This window comes from Nothoprocta perdicaria, unplaced genomic scaffold (genome assembly GCF_003342845.1).
Source record: "Nothoprocta perdicaria isolate Ctin4 unplaced genomic scaffold, notPer1 scaffold_1, whole genome shotgun sequence".
Lineage (NCBI taxonomy): Eukaryota > Metazoa > Chordata > Aves > Tinamiformes > Tinamidae > Nothoprocta > Nothoprocta perdicaria.
In genome coordinates, this window is record NW_020454093.1 from 10,167,474 (window position 1) to 10,184,774 (window position 17,301).

General features: G+C 37.2%; 1 protein-coding gene across 1 annotated transcript in view; it reads left to right on the forward strand.

Annotated features, from left to right (window-relative positions):
* The window catches only part of ARL15 (ADP ribosylation factor like GTPase 15), a 191,905-nt gene extending 175,655 nt beyond the window's left edge, over window positions 1–16,250 (forward strand). Inside the window, exon 6 of the mRNA XM_026037481.1 lies at window positions 13,391–16,250. Within this exon, the coding sequence (XP_025893266.1) occupies window positions 13,391–13,543 (153 nt within the window). The 3' untranslated portion in view covers window positions 13,544–16,250. The remainder of the gene's footprint in view (window positions 1–13,390) is intronic.
* The last annotated feature ends 1,051 nt before the right edge of the window (window positions 16,251–17,301 follow it).

Here is a 17,301-nt window from a genome sequence, read left to right on the forward strand (position 1 = left end):
CTTACATCTCCTGTTGTTTTCAGCTATATCAGAGTGAGGAACTGTGTATTTGTGGCTGTGGTAATGCAAGCTGTCCAAATATAGCTGTGAAAGATGCCAACACTTTGCTGTGATGATCGCCATTTTTATAACCTTTCTTGTTGCAGTATGGCTTGCAACAACTAACTGAATTTTCTTCTCTTGAAAATGAATCCTATTCCATCTTCAAGAAGATAAATTTATTCTTTGTTCTTGAGACACTGTAACCACAGTTCACTCCTCTTTTTCATCCCTCAGTCATCTGTCATCTTTCCAAAGCTTCAAAACTCTCAAGAGAGTACAGTGCATATTAGATGTGAGAAGAGTGATGTCTCCGTAAGATTGACCTGATCGTGAAAATTCCTCCTCCTTTTCTTCTCCTCCCCTTTCACCCGAAATGACTCCTTCAGGAAACATCCCCTCCTTCTATAGCTAAGTGGATCAAAGTGCGGTATTGTTGGATCTTAATCACATATGAATGGTTCCAGAAGGGATCAGAGCTCTCTTTGTTCATCAGAGGCTTCTAGGCCCAAAACAGTGCCAGCAGCCATAAAGGAAATATGTAAACCTCTGTTTGGTCATTCAGCGAACCATGTCACCCTGGGCTTGACCTCCACTTCTTTGCGCAAACTTCCTTCTGCAGGAAGGTGGCCTAAATCATGGTCCTAAAATATATTAATGCTGCCAATTGTATGGAAAAGAGATTTTCTTTCCTTTTGATGTTCCTCTAGTAATTTTCTCTTCACTCTTTTCTGTTTCTGAATATCCCCAGTTGGAAGTGAAAACAAGGATTCAAAATGTTCCAGATTCACATACAGCTGTGGTCTACATAACTGTAGTGTTAACAAAAAATAAAAATAAATAAATCGTTGACTAGGAGAGGTGCAACTGCACCTCGTCTCTCCCCACGTCTGGATTTGGAAGAGTGCCTGCTGTGAGGACAGCAGTGTGTGGCCAAACTCCGTGTACTCCATCTGGACAGTTTTTGCCAGGCAGAAGGAATAACCTTAAAATATGTGTGAATGGGAAAAGGGTGACTAAATTAAATAACTGTATTGCCTCCCAAAGAACACCTATAAGAAGGACTCTAAAAGCTTCTTGGATTGTCTAATTTCCAAACAATTGTTTTATTATACCCCACAGACAATTCCTGTTTTGCTTTCTATCCCTTCTCCTCACATTTTCCATGTAATTAATCATTCACTTGTATATATTGTTCAGTTTGCACAGGTGTGTGATTACAAATGAATTTGTGTCTAGCTTGCAGTATGGTGAAAATACACTACACACAAATATGTGCCAATATCAACTTTAAGAGGATAGACATTTTATTCTTCCTCTAAAATGGATTTCTGCTACACTGGATGCATACATATCCCCACTAATTGGGATTGCTGATAGGTAGACAAACCATTTGGGAAAGAAAATGACTTGACCAAGTGCTTTTGCTGCTTTATAGCCCATCAGGATATTGGGAGTGYTTAATGGGACTAAGCAGTACTGGATATGACATTAACAAGGAACACCTCCTCATTTCTCCTCTTGCTCAAGTTTTGTGTGCAGCTGTTTTAAAGTTTCCTTTTTATATAATACAAATTCAGATGTTCTTCCTACCTCTAGACAAACATCTGTACTTGGTGTATCAAGTGCAGTCCTGTATCTCTCTTGTCCTCTTATATCAACTGCAAATTAACTGATAATTAGATTACTGTCATTTCTGACRGTGTTACTGATAGGAACATAGAGAATGAGAAGGCTCTATGTCATCCAGGGTATTTGTGCACAAACACAAGTGTTATAGATGCTTTAAATGAGTTATCTGGCTGTTACTGCCATGTTTGAAATGTCATCCAGTAAAGGAGGAAAACCAGACTACTGAACAGATCAATCATACACTGTGAATAATGAAAAGCAAATAATTGAGCTGTTCTTCTTTGCCCTTTAGGTTAGAAAATGTGTCGTGCAAAGTAAATGACTGAATGTGCACAAAGAAAGAAAGATTAGTTTATGTGTCACTTGTGAGCCTACTTGCTAAATTAGCAACGCAGTGTGTCTGAAACAAATAATTTAATTGGCTTTTTACCTTTACATACTGTTTTAAAAGTATAGTCAAAGCTGAAAAGTAGTCTTTTAACTATTACTTTTGGTGAAATTCATAAAATTCATAAAACTCAAACATAGTAACCTTTAATAAAAGTGAAATATTTAAATCATACACTAGAATCACATTATTGCATGTCGTTTGTATAAAATAAACCTAACTGATCCCTCACTTCCCCCAGGAATAGCTGAAGGTGCAGGCAGACTATCAACTGTTGGATTTTTGATAGGATCCAGTTTTACTTGCTCATCCAGCATTCATCTTTAATCTGAATCCAGTTGATTGAAATTATGCCCAATTTTCACTGACAACTGTAGTTAATGCATCTTAACTCTTAGCAAAGGAACAAGTGAACTATTTTGGGTTGTCTGAGATAAATGTCAGCGTTTCACCTCAACTTTCTGAGTACTGTCCCACTTTCCAGCACAGTGCCAGCACCAGCCAGGCTCTTTGGTGGCTTGTGCTTTCCAGGTGGCAAACATCTAGCAGATATGTTGAAATTTTTACTTTTCAATGCAATGCCATTTCTGCTGAGATGGAACAGACATCCTCAGAAGCAGCGTGTTTTATTACTTGTAAGTTATCTCAAGCCCTTTCATGTGGCTGATCTCTTTACACCTCTCTACTTCCCCTCTCCAGTTCCTTCCACGCTGCCTGTGGTCTGACTGGCATGATGAGGATACTGTCCTTTCTATTCACCTGTGTGCAGCTGGGCTTGTAAAGCACTGGACCTGATGGCACTGTACTTGGTGTCCAATATGCAGTTGTGCAACATGAAAATGCTTTATTTAAAATTTGACAGTTTGATTCTTCTCCAAAGGGAAGTTTTACAGGAGGCATAATACCTTCAAAAGCCTTCCAAGGATGCTGCATGAAGCACTTGATACGTTGTGCTGATTTTTTTAAAAAAAATGTTGATTTGTCTTGAAATGATATAATTTCATTTATGAGGGAAAAAAATGGAAGTTTTTGTTTAATAACAAAGATTTTAAGCATTGGTGACTATCGAGTAGTGTTTTTTTTTTTCTTTTTTAGTTTAAGTCATTACAGCATCTGTGAATTATTAGCAATGTACCATTAATATATTCATTTATTATAAACCAGTAGTAATGTCTTCCAGTAACTTTCATATGAAAGGAAACATTACTGTGCAAACTCTGATCTGTTTAGTAAACGTGGCTTGATGTAGCTGTCTGTATTTATAGAACCGTGCTAAACATTCAGATCTAAAATGTTATTAAAGAATGTATTCTTAGCTATGTGTTTATGTATACAACAACATGACTTCTTGCCAGGTTTTTCTTCCCTTTCTTTGAAGTCTGGATCAGTAAAGCTGAGCAAGTGAGCTGGTGACTGAGGAATATTCAGTAGTCGGTTGCTAGTTACCTCCTTTTCGTGCCATCCTCTGCTTAGAAGCAGGACAAGACTATAATGCTAAATCAAACTCAGAAGTATTGTGTAATATCACTAACAGTGTTAATTTCATACTTCAGAAAAGTAACAGTTCTGGTTTCTTTTTCATCTTTATACCTGAAAGATGGCCTATCGTTTTACCGTCTCTGTGCTACTTTGGAGCTGCACAGACTGCAGCGTAGTAACTAGATCCTATATCATACATCTTGGCATGGAAATAGCAGAACAGTTTAATTGTATAAAACCTTTCAATTACTGCCCTAGAAATGACTGTTTGTTCTTGATGAGTGTCTCATTCAAGTAACCTTCGACCTCATAAAACTCTAGACTCGTATTGAAACCTGCATTTATAATGCCATATTTTTTTTCCCCATTTTCAGTTTATGCAGTGAACTTGCATCAAGTTTAAAAATAATGCTTTAAAAGAATCAATTTCATGGTGAATGCGTCTAGTCAAACAAGTCATTTAAACAACATCTTACTCGTGTGTAGCAGACCATTTTACAAGTAACTGATAGTTTTACAAGCCTGTGTTTCAGACAGGATAATTGGTTGTTTCTTATATGTGAGCTTGGGACTTAAACTCATTAACTGCAGTATACAGAACCTTTCTTGGCTTGGTATAAAATACTTAAGTTCTTTTTAGCTGTGTTAATGTTTAAAAGTTGGTTATTAAGAAGTGGTAAAATGTGTAAATTTTGGGTGCACTGTCAAAAAGCACTGATGCACTATAACCTTATAGATTGGCAGTGGTCATCCAGTTTATAATATGATGATTTCTAATTTAAAGAAATCTGAAATCTCAGTAAGTAATGATAGACGTGAAGAACTGAGTCTTAGTTTGAGCAGTAAGAATCCGAAATTTGGAGAGGCAATTATACCTTCATTAGACCACAGTTTTGAAAAAGTGAGGTTATTGCCCAAGGTGTGGAGAGAATAGGAAAATCTGTTGTGAGAAGAAGCTATCTTAGTCTACTGGCATTAATATTATCTTAAATGATTCAAAAATAATGTAATCTATATATTTGATGAATTTTCATTACAGGAAGTTGTTCATCCAAGGTATTGCTAGGATATGCTGKTAGAATTGGGAGTCAAATTGAGAGGCAGAGAGAAGCAGCTGTTTATCAGCATGCAGAACCCTGCCTTTGCTACTCCTTTTCCCTTCTGTGGGAACCAGTGGACAAATACTTGTGTTTGTTTTTCATTTATATAGTTGTGAAAACTGGGGCATCACCGTGATGTAGCATTCTACTTTCCAGATGCCTGGTGTTATATGGGARGTTTTCCTATTAAGTGACACTGTTAATGCACTCCACAGTTTAGGCCTACAAGTGCAAACCTTACTTCACTTCATAAAAAAAAAACAGGTGCTATATTACAGATCCTCCTGTAAGCATCATCAATAACAATATTCTYGTGAGATACCTTTAAAGGAAAGTTTCATAGATGCTGACTGCCCTAGAATATGGACWTTCTTGGAGAAGTGCTGGGCTGGATTTTGTTGTGGTTTTTTTTGTTGTTGTTGTTGGGTTTTTTTTGTTTTTTTGTTTTTTGTTTTCTGTACTGATTTGCTGGCTGAAGTATCAGTGGATTCTTATTTTTATTTATATGCCTCTCTTGACCTCCTGCCTTTCATTTCTTATTTTTTTTTCCTTAAAGTATGGGTCATAATAATATATTACAAGAGATTCCTTGAGATGGTGAACAGAGAATATTTAGTGCTCTTGTTACTACTCCCTTCCCATGACACCTTATTATTGAGTGTCTTCTGAGACRAAGTAGAACAACTACCTTCTGCAGCTTATAATAATAGAAGGAATACCACTRGAGCTTGGAAAAAAGAGGCATTCTAGTTTTTTACCTTCATGTGTAGAAGTCGTCCCTAGCACTGGGGAAGCTGGAGAATCATCAAAGGAACTAAAAGGAAGTGGAAGCCGTCCTGCCTTCTACATACTCTGCTCCSTACCTGATATGGAACAAGTAAGATAGCGTGACTGCTGTGTGATCTTAGATATGTGAGATCACATCACAAAGAACCACAGTTTCGGTTAATAAATGGCTTTTCTCTGTTCATCTTGGCTGTCTGCTTGGCACAGTTTTAGCAACGTAGATGTAGGGAACCAACCACAGAGCCCTTAGAAATTCAGTTCTYAGTTGTTGCTACAAGAATGCATGTCCATACAGTGTCTTGGTGCTTTGCAAACGTGGGCACAGTAGCGAGATGTTCCTTATTCAAGTACTGGAATCGTATACGTGTTTGGGCAAACGCAGATGAATCATCACATACACACCTCTCCAGAATATAGTGCTTAACTGTTATCTGAAGAGAAAAACGTGTCATTTGCAGAAGGGGTGTCATAATAAGGATTTATCTTTGGACTTCTGGTTATTCTAAAGTTTAATTTGGCATTTGACACCACAGGTAAGCATTTTTTTTCTTTCTTCAGTAAAAATCAGCACTTGTGTACCTGTGGCACAAGATTTTTTATTAGCTGAAACTAAAAATCTCTATATAAAGCKAGCATATTTTACTGCTAAAGTCAAAATGTGTATTGTTACTATATTTTTCTAAACTGAACCATGAATATCTATAGTCCATGTTTAAAAAAAATGCTACAAATACTCTGGAAGTCTAATAGAAATCTGATTAAAGGTCTCAAGTGTTGTTTTTCTCTTAGCAATTTGTATTCCTTAACTTATTTAACTGCAGATGTAACAAAGAACCAAAATAGGATGAGAGAAGATAGCAGGGAGATGAGCAGTGGTATGATAAAAGCTTTTAAAAGTTTCTTTGTGAAATTATTTTTGCATAGACTCCACATTGTTTTTAAACAGATATGTGCCATGGTAGCTATTTAAAAAAAAATCTGAAATGTAAATTGATTTTAAATTCAATTGGTTAATTTAGGAATTTAAAAACATGTTTGAGTATGTTGAGTGCTCTAATGTTGTCCTTACAATTAGAAAAAAAATGACCTTTTTGGACTATACAGCATGCAAAAAAAAATGTAAWGTTTGGATAACTTCAAGATATCTCAGATTGACCATAACTAATATTCAGTATTGCTTGACTTTTTTATTCTATAATATTTAATTGGTGAAATAAAAGGACTGCCAAGTAGTATCTCTTGTGTCCCCAAGTGCTTTGGAATTAGTAGGAGGGCAAGCAGTGGGAGCAGTGATTTTCASGATTATTTGTAGGCCTAAAATGTGCAGTCCAATGCAGAGAAATGTGAGGTTAATACTGAATCTAAAGCTTTGAGGCCCAAATTCCACTTCTCTCCTAATTAATTCTTTCAAATAAGTAAGATGTTAAGGGAAAAAAAGTTTTACTGCCCTTCAATTGTACTCTTCATGTAACATACCTCCCCTCTCCTCATTATTTCATTTTTCACTCCAGAGTGGATGTTGTTTTGCTTGCTCTGGGATTGCAGCTTGTGAGCACTTTTCTTGGCTATTCAGCTACCACAGCTTGAATGAATCCGAACCTGGACGTCTGGTTTTCTCTATGTAGATCTGCTGACCATTTTCCTGTGTTYGTCTTCCAGTAGTAGGACAGATGTCTGTTAAGATAAACAGAATATTCTTGGTGAAGAAAACATAGAAGACCAAGTATAGATTGGCTATAGACTATAAAAAGCCTTTTTACCAGTTACCCAATTCTTACTATGTATTTTGAACAAATTAATAGAATGTAACAAACAAACTAATAAGCTGTCATGTGGCCATAACTTTACAAGAAGAGTTGATAGCTGCTGGTAGCTCCCCAAAGCCTATATCTKCTTTAACTTAAATACGGCATCTCATGTCCTATTTCAGTAGTATTTTTTGTACCTTCAGCACTTTTCTGTCCTCATTCTCATCCATCTCATTTGTCCAAGACTTGTCATAATGTGTCTGTATCTATCTGTATACAAAATGCCTGTCCATTTTGAAGGACTTCCACTCTCTCCACAATGGTTGATTATACAATATTTTATATTTTCCCGTAAGTATCCCTCCGTATTTTTCATCCAGCTCCTATCTTTTTCTCCATTTCTCTTGTCTCACACTTGTATGTGCCAATGCAGCATACTCTCTGTTTGGAACAGCATGTCTATGCTAATTTGCCAGGCATCCTATTTCCTCATCCAGAACAGTTACAAATTTTCTTTAAACTACATTTCTTGAAGCAATCGCTTACAGTTTGAAAAGGGTACCGTCTCATAGCCACTAAAGATAACCAGAATGGAAAAGTACATCTGTTCYACAAACTGCTGTGTAAATTATTTTGTGGATTATGCGTACCTGTGATTGTATTTCTCTTTGTGGACCAAAAATATCAGCTACGTCTATTATGAAGTTAAGTACAAAGCTCAGCTGGAARTGTTTTGGATAATCTTTTGTAAAACGCAAATTCAAAAACAGATTGAAAGCTGAACAAATTAGTAATACTAATTTCTAATGCATCATTCCAATTATCACGGGAAAGTTTTAATTCTTTTGTTGTAAATTTTGGACGAGCTAGTTGAAGAGGAAGTTACTATTTACTCGTCCTACCCACACTTGTAAGTCACTGTATTCAGAGCTGGACCAGCTGAAAAGTATGTGTAGCTGGTCCTGGGGCTGTGCAGTTTGCTCTCCAGCACAGTGGCATAAACAGGAGTGGATTTGGAGTGGATTTCATTTACTTTTTAGCATCAGTGGTGTTTTAAGCAATGGGTTGCGCTCTATGGTTAGTAGGTCAATGTTTGTGGTTTCTTTTTAATTTGCCAGAATTTCCTTGCTTTTCTTGTCTATTTTCCTTCTTTAGGCGTGACTTCTGTTACCTCTAATACCATGCTTTTCTTTACTGTAACAGCCAAAAGATTTCTGGTTTTGTTTCTTTTAAAGTCTTCTATAGTAATATAAATATACTCTGAGTCTCTAATTATGTTTCTGTATGTGTTTTTTTGTTGTTGTTGTTGTTGGTTTTTTTTTCTTCCCTTGGGCCACCTGCAAGCATTTTACCTTTTTGGCTGCACTGTTAATTTCCTTTAAGTTTCTCACTTTATATAGTTTCCCTTTTCAAAACAATGTTACACAATGGACTTTATTGTTTTTGTTTTCTCCAACTATTCTGGATATGAGCATGCTTCTATCCTTGTTACAGCCAGAGTGTGTATATACACATATATATATATATATAAAATCATCTTTCTCTTAAGTTTTCTAAACAGTTGCTCCAAAAGGCAGGTTTTTTATTCTGTTCATATGGAGAACTCAAATCTCCCTTTCTTACTGCAATTCTTCTCCATTCAGATTTGGCGTAAATGAGTGTATTATTCCTTAGTGGTTGAGGTTAGAGGCTCAGCAAATTAGGAAATTTTAGTTTACTTCATCTACACCAATCTTGTAGGATCTTTGCTTATTCCTGTAAAAGTCTTTGAAAAATCCAGACCAGTGGGAACACTGCCTTAGGAATGACATGATTATGCTGCTTCTGAAGAGGTATCATGTACATGTAGTATCATATTATTGCCTTTTTAAAATATTATTATTTCAGTGTTCCCAGTAAAACTGTTCAATATAGCAGCATTTTTTTTTCAACCACTAAGTTCTCTGAATAAAGTGTACTATTGTATGGTACTATCTGCATCATACATTTCTTTATAACAGATTAGAGTGGATTGCTTTTTTTTTTTTTTTTTTTTAAAGTGTTGATGAAATTTGGTTTTGATGTTTTGAATGCTGGTAGAAAGTAATACTTTCAAACAGGTTTCATTGATTTTGAGTAAAAAGCAGAAATGACCCTTGAATCCTGTGTGAGAGATGCTACATTTTCCTTCGTGTCTTGTATTCRTGTGTGTTGTGAACTGGATAGATGAGGTTCTCTAACAGAACATGCAAAAGCTTTCAGCACCACTGGTTACTCGGTTTACGTAGATCCATTTAGTAACATCATTTCCATGCTGCTATGCTAATTTACACCAGCTGAGGTTCTGGGCATCTATCCTTTTATTGTGTCTTTTCTAGCACATAGATTAAGCAACATTTGATAGCCATATGCTTCATGTATTGTGCCAGTAGAATAGGACTTAGAAGGTGGAGTGTGGGAAGAGTGGGAATAATTGCAAACGTGTTTTGTTGGATTTTATTGACTTAAAAACGTGGCAAAAATACGATGTCAACTTCTCTATAAAACAAGTCCTCCATGTGGACTCAAGACGTACARTGAGGACTGGTAAAATAGTAGTAAACACATCTTAAAATAATGTGGTTTTAATTGGTTGTATTTTCCTCCAAGTTTATATTTTAAAAACTTTGCAGCATGATGCAACATACATGATGATGCAAAGCTACCACTTAAATGTATATCTACTGCATCAGTGCAGAGCTCCCATGTAAATGTATATGTACTGCATCAGTGATGTGAAGTGTGTCTGAGTTGTCATGTTTTGCTTTGGCATCTATGAACAGGCAGACAGCTTTTCACCAGCTCCACCACAGAGGAAGACAGTGAGCACCTCTTGTAGCCAACCTCTTTTGTACAGGCACAGCTAAGGAAGCTGTAGAATAGTTACTGTTGAGGGTTGATTTTGCAAGAACTGCAACATTTCAGCAGAATTTCGGCTTCCTCTGGGTGTTTTGGTGATTGCTTAGTGTGCATCYTCCTCAGGAACTGCAGTGAGGAGCAATGTGAGTAATGTGGAAAGCAGCCACGGGGGAAAGGGGAGGAAGGTGTGTGAGGAGCAAGAGCTCCCWTGGGAAAGTCAACTCTGCAAACGGTGTCACGGGTCCAACTGTGCCCGGCCATGCGATTGTTTCTCTCGCGCGCGTAGCAGCGGGTTCCCTTTTATGTTTGGCTTTAGAACTGAATGATTTCTGTTTTGAAGGGCAGAAGGACATTGTAGGAAGTTGTAGGAGAAAATATGYGTGTGTGCAAACTTCTTTCTGCAAGTTTCAAAACATTTTTGGTGGGTAAAACTCAGGTACTTGGTAAACTTCAGTATAGTGTGAAGTTAAATGAAGAAATACAGTAAAATTCCACCAAGTGTCCCTTGGGCTGTGAAAGATCACTTCTGTGCTACTTTATTTAATTAATACTGATGAGCTGATTGCTGTTATTTTCCTATGTTTGAGTTAGGGACAAGTCATCTAGCAAGTTCTTTTCTCTGTAGGTAGCCCTAAAATAGCTGTTACTTACGTGGATCCAACCATTGTGCTATGATGCAATCATCAAAACTTCTCATATCAAGAAGCTACCACTTAATGATCACTTTTAATTTTTGTGTTTGTTGAGGGCTTCTTATTGCAGAGACTCTGACCTGATGACCAGGTGTGAAAAACAATGCCATCACATTTTTTAAAAAAAGTAAAAATAAATCAAGATTTTCTCTGCAAAATTGGTAAATGGATTGATAAATGGATGCTGTATTTACTGCTGAAATAACAGTTATCCTTGGAGTCTTCAGGCACTGAAATAAGGCTTAAAGTCCCTATGTTTTTCTTGGCAAGAGGCTGCCTTGCTAAGCAATGCCGCCGGTGCTCACCAAGGCACAAGACTCGGCGCTGCTGCGCTCGCTGCCCCCATTTCCCACATTATGTGTGTGCTTCTAGACGCTTAATGCCTTTAAACCTAAACAGCCTCGTTAAAACGTAATGACCTTTTCCTCATCACTCCTTCCTAGGACGCAGCCTTCTCTCTGGAGGCCGGGGTGGGTTACTGGCAATAGGCTTCCAGTAGGGGGGGTGTGGTGGACGCATCCTCCTGGATACAGGGCCGAAAAATCTCCGATTACTCGGCCATATTTGTCAGCTTAACACCAGCGGGGCCTGCTTGCGGTGCGCCTTGGAGCGGGCAGGGAGGCCGCCGCAGCCCAGAGCGCGCCCGTCTCCGCTCCTGGGCTCCCGGCGCCGCTGATTTAACGCGTTAAAGGGGCTGCCTGGAACCGAGTGTTAATTCAGCTGCGGAAGACATCGTGTTATCCCCGTTGTGGGGATTAGTGCCTACATTTCGGTCGCGTGTAACTGTGCTGATATATCAGTCGCTACTGTGAAGCGGTGACAGCGATGCTGAGGGAGAGCTACGTTAATGCTAAAATCCTGGTAGCTGTCGGACCTCTTTATTTCCACAGTTCTTTTTTTTCTGGAATTTTTCTAAGGGGGACCAAGTTTCAAGTGTCTGCATGTTTGCAGGTCATTTTTGAGACACTTCTGCCATGTTAGAAGTAGATTTTTAAAAGGTTTCATCTGCCTCTTGGCAGAGGGAAGCAGTAGTTTCCAGCTCAAAAGCAAACTTTCTTTTTCCACTTATTCTGTTACTAGAAGCTCTGTCCGTTCTTCATAGGCAATAGAAGAAAACCTTCCTACCTTTTGGTCACAATTCATTTCTGATTTATGTGAGTTAACACAATCTTTTACTATTAGATTGAACTTTTAGTTCAATAAAACACTCTGAGATTTTGTAATTTGCTGGGGCTTTTGAAGCCTTGTTCTGTTTGCAGCTCACAGTCTTGCACGGTTGCCTGCCCCGGGCCTCTGCTGCTACCACAATACAAGTAACTGTTCCTCTTGTTGTGCATATTTGTGGCTCAGTCAGTGACAGGAGAAAATTAAGAATATTTTGGCAGGGAATATAGCACGAACAAGAATGTGCAAACTAAGTTAGGACCAAGCAGTTCTCTTGCTTTGTTGACAATAGCAAGTATTGATGGGTATAATTTCAATGTGAAAACTAAATGTGCATTTGGACAAGTCAGATATGAGTAGGCTATCGGATCAAATACTATCAAAGACTAAAAGTTTATGGAAAATAGCTTAATGTAATCTATTGATCAAAATAGCCTGCAAACAGACGTCTTTTTCTAAGAATCATTAATAGGATCCAAAATCAGATTTGACACTATGCTTGCTAATATGAAATGTGATAAGAAATCTGATTGAATTATGATACCAAGTTACAATCTTTTATTTTGCATTCTTTTGGTGGCTCTGTGTTTCTGACTTGATACTTAATGTAATTAGTGTCAGTGATGATTGGTCTTTCCAAGAAACTGCATCTTCCTCAGGATGTTTTGTCAAGGTTTATAATATCCTTATAACTCTGTAAGGCAGCATCTTATTCTTCTGCCTCCTTGCTGTGGTTACTGCATAATAAAGAAATAGAATTATCTTAAGTTAAAGGGTTTCCTTCTTTATAGCCTTTATTTCCTATTGTTAGAAAGTAGTTTAAGCTCCTGGAATATACTGGATTTTGAATGAAGAATATCATAGAAATGCATTATATCTCACATATAATCAAAGTGGTATTCCAGTTTTCTCTGTGTAATTAAAAAAAATGTAACTGATTTTGGAAGAATTTTTACTTTTCCAGTGCTCTGAAAGTCATCAAGAAACCCCTTGCTATAGTGAATGGAATGTTTAAGATTTGTAMATTTCTGAGAGTTGTTGTTGTTAGAAAAGTTATTGTGAAACTAATCTATCTTGAATATTTACCAAAGACACATATAGCTTTAATGTTCAAGTACAAACCTACCCTAAAATTTCTTACTTCTATTTTTTCCATTTTGCCTTTTTTTTTTTTCCTCCTCCTGAACACTTGCTTCATGTGCGTTGCTCTGCCTTAAGTGTGCATAATTCTTCCCCAGACCTCCCATGCTGTTAAATGTATTGGTAGAATGGTAGCTTCCAAGCAGGTCACTCACCCCAAAAGAAAACACTTTCAGGTCACAACATATAACCTATATTATAAGAACAGCTATGAGAAGATTCTAAAAATGAGTATCCTTGATCTTTTTTTCATGTTGGTTTCAGGTGATTTTTTTGTTTTGTTTTGTTTTTAAGTATGTTGTCATTATGTTATTAATAGATTTGTCTTTTTTCTTTTCTTAATAGATCAAAAAATATTTTGAACTTGAACCACTTGCACGTGGAAAGCGCTGGATTCTTAAGCCCTGCTCCCTGGACGATATGGAAGCAGTAAAAGACAGCTTCTCCCTTCTAATAAACTTATTAGAAGAGAGAGACTTCGAACCTTCAAGAATGTGAAATGCAAGAGAGAAGAGTGGTTCTCCGTCATCACTGTACCTGTTCATTCTGCTCACAGCTTAATTATGGTGTGGTATCAAGACTGTGCTATGATACATTGCTCATACACAGTGCAGAATACCCTTTTGTTAAATTAAACGCTCTGTGAATCAGGTACAAGATTATTTCCAGTAAAATTGTCTACACTACTGAAATAGGGAGTTCCTCTTTGTTTACCACTAGTTCTACACACTGCATGTTGCTTTCTTGAGTTGTCATCATCCTTGATAGGAAATTTTGCACGCACAAAAAATAACGTAGTCTGTAAAGGAGGAATTCTAATTGCTATATTGGCTTTTAAAAATAACTGATGTCTTAGGGATTTGTAAGACTGATTTGTATTAGCTTGTTTACTGACCCCACAGTCTGTCTAGAAAGCACAGCCACTGAGAATCTTGATGTATGATACCTTAAAAGCAAGGAGTTTCTTGTTAATGCACAGTTTAGTCTGGAGTTTTGCTGAATGAAAATATAATTGACATGCTGGTTGATTCCTCTTCTAAAAACTAATGCATAGCCATGTCAAAGGCAAAAAACATCATTTTGGTGGAATTTTCCTGAAGAGGAAATTAGGGCACAAATGTATGTTCAGGTAACAGTGTTTGTTAAGAATAGGTGACAAAAACAGATGATGCAAGTAACAACATTGTAGAAAATATACAGAAGTGGGGTAAAGTAATAACTTTCCCTGAAGCTGTTTTTTCATGAGGAGAAGCAAAGCAAACGTCTCATAAATCAGCTGTGGAGGCATGCTTTGTTGCTGGTTTGAAGTGTGACTGATTTTAAATAAGGATTGCCTCCTGTATCATTTTCTCCTAGAGACTACTGTTAATCGAAACAGTGCCAAGGTATCTATACCACAATTAAGGGCCTGCCAGTGTTTGTATTATAAGCTTCTCTTTTCAAAGGTTTATAACTTTTTCTCTAAAACTTCCTCTGGGCTGAATGTTACTTAGAAGACTAAATAGTATTCATGGATACAATATTTGTAACACCTTTGGAAAAATCCCATTTGGTTCCAGTAGCACAGGGCATATCTCCTCTTTCCAAGTTTTCCCCATTGTAGATTTGCAGTTTTTTGGCTGCCTTCTGTTGGTTTTTAAAACCATATAAACCAGTTTGTTCTGTTAAAAAAAAATGTGCCAGGTCAGTGGTTCACAGCTTAGTCACAACAGGGTATGTGCAGACCGGTCTGTGGACTGGTGCATGCCTTGAATGTTGTGCCTTGTGCATTCAGCTCCTCGTGTGCATGAGTGTCTGCAAATGCAAGCTGGGTGATGTGCCAATGGTCCTTCATAGATTCTGCTTCTCTTGTTTAAACTTGTAAATCATTTTTCAGGTCTTTAAGCAACGTASCTTTCCACTCTGAACATTTATTCTTTGAGTTTAAAATACATTGTAGTTTCTCACTAGTTTATCTGAGAGCAAAATAAAATAGCAAGGATCAACTTATAAAGGCTTATAAAAGCCGTTTCTTTATTATTTGTAATTATTTTTTAAACAAAATGTTTTTATAGCCTTTTGTTTACTTTTTAATTTCCATGGATTTCTTGGCTTGTTTCTTCAGAGCTATATCAGTGCAAATGCATGACCTGATAATTTTTGTTTCAGCTCACTTCCTATTATCAGAACAAAGCTGGGAAAACTGGTAAGCTCCTTGTTTAACTTTGTAATAGGCTAGCCAGAAAGCTTTGCTCCTAAGCCTGAAGGACATCTCTTCTTGTTTTGTTTTTCTTCACTTTCCTGCCAGGTCAGTCTCCTCAGTCCTCTTGGAAATACCCAAGAACTGGAATCATTCATTTTAAAATACAGGCTGAGGAGTGCTGTGTTGGTTCCAGTTTTTTCAGTACAATTTAGAAATCATCCAGCTACCCCTGAGTTTCTTTTGTGTGACTTAAGAAGACTCCCTTTCCTCAGTTTAAAGAGGAATTTTATCTGATACTTGGGTTTACATTCCCACTTGAATGTGAGTGCACACAGAGTCCCCAAATTTCCCCACTGTCCCCAGATTTTTGGCCTTATTAGGGACAGTGACAAGTAAGAAACAGTGAGGAGTGGGCAAAGTATTTCCCAGGAAAGGCAGGCAGTTTCGGGAGGCAAAAAGAGGGATTCAGATCTTTTATAGCTTTTTCGTTTAACATGAGTTAGAAGGTGAGAGTTTAGATGTTTTTGCTTTTTTCCCCTGCTTTCTGATATGTAAGTGAGGGACCAAAGTCACAAGTGAAAATAATCCCAACTGAACTGAACTCTTGGAACTGTTCATACTTGTGTCATCAGTGAGGCTAGCCTAAAGATTTTAAGCTTTTTGATTCATATTTTGGTTATGATTTTCCAACTATGCACTGTTGGAAGGTGCTACGTGGCTACCATCTAAAAGGCCCAGCTGGTYAGAGAGGCATGGCTTTGGCATATGCCCATGTAGTTAGACAAGGACATTTTGATGTTTAATGCTTTTTCTTTAGGAAAATGCCAGCTGCACAGGAGCAGTGATTGTTTCATAATGAATGATTTAAAATTGCTTATTCTTACTAATACAGTGATCATTCCTTACCACAGGTTGAAACAATACCTCATAACTGATTATGGCTAAGACCAACACTTAACTTTACTTTGAATGTAGTTCTCTTGTGGTTTTGTGTTGTGGATGGATTTAAGTGGATGTGTACTTTTTAATGTCTAAACACCTTCACCTTTTTCTGGAGGGATTAAAAATGTTCACAGCAACTCCTGTCACACTTCCTTGTCTAAAGTGTTCTTGAATACTATGGTTATGGTAGAATATGTGAGCACCGTGCAGTTTTTATTCAGATGAACAATCTCATTTGCTTTTTTTTTTTTTTTCTCTTTCTTTTCACATGTGTTCATCATTTAGGTGAAATAAACTCGGGCACTAGGCTCGACTTTCCTTGCAAGTTCATTAAGGAGTGAACATTGTCTTTTTAAAAAAGATACTGTGCTTTAATGTTCTTCAGACATCTGTTGAATTACTTTGTGTGCGTATGTGTGTGTATGTGTATGTGCCCACATTGGGCTTCTTCTCAGACCTGTGGCTGTCTGCAGTGTTTCAGAGTGAAAACATTATCAATCAGTATCCAACAACAGCTGGTTTTGACAAGCTTCTGTCTGCTGCCTGATGCTTTACAACTTGTCAGTAAGACTTCTTTGTCTCCCACTTCCCTACTGGTAACTTCACCGCTTCCATGTTGTGTCCTGTACTTGTACTTCTAGCATTTGTATGGAGAAACGAAAAGTTAAATCTTAGTGGGTTTTGATATTCCTTCTTGCTGTATAATGTTCCATGTGTATCTTTGCTTGCCTATTCCCATGCGCTTTACAGAAATCTGTGATGTATTATTTCATTTAACTTCTTGCATTTCATTATATTTATAGAAGTTGCAGATTTTTGTACCGTATTAGTTAATACAGTTGCCTTTTTGTAATGGCAATTAATTTATATTACAAAAGTTTGTATCTTTACTGTAGTTGAGAGTATTAGTTAACTGCCGTATTATCTTGACTTTATACTAAAAATACAGTGTCTGTACCCACTAGTTGACCCATTCATGGGGACAACTGCCAGACATGAGAAACTTGTACTGTTTGTGATTTATACACGATTTCCACTATCAAAAACAAAATTAAAATAAACACTGTGTAGAGTTGAGTAGCAACTCAACTTTGTTAACTTTGTTTACTTTGTTTAAGTTTGGATTTCTTCA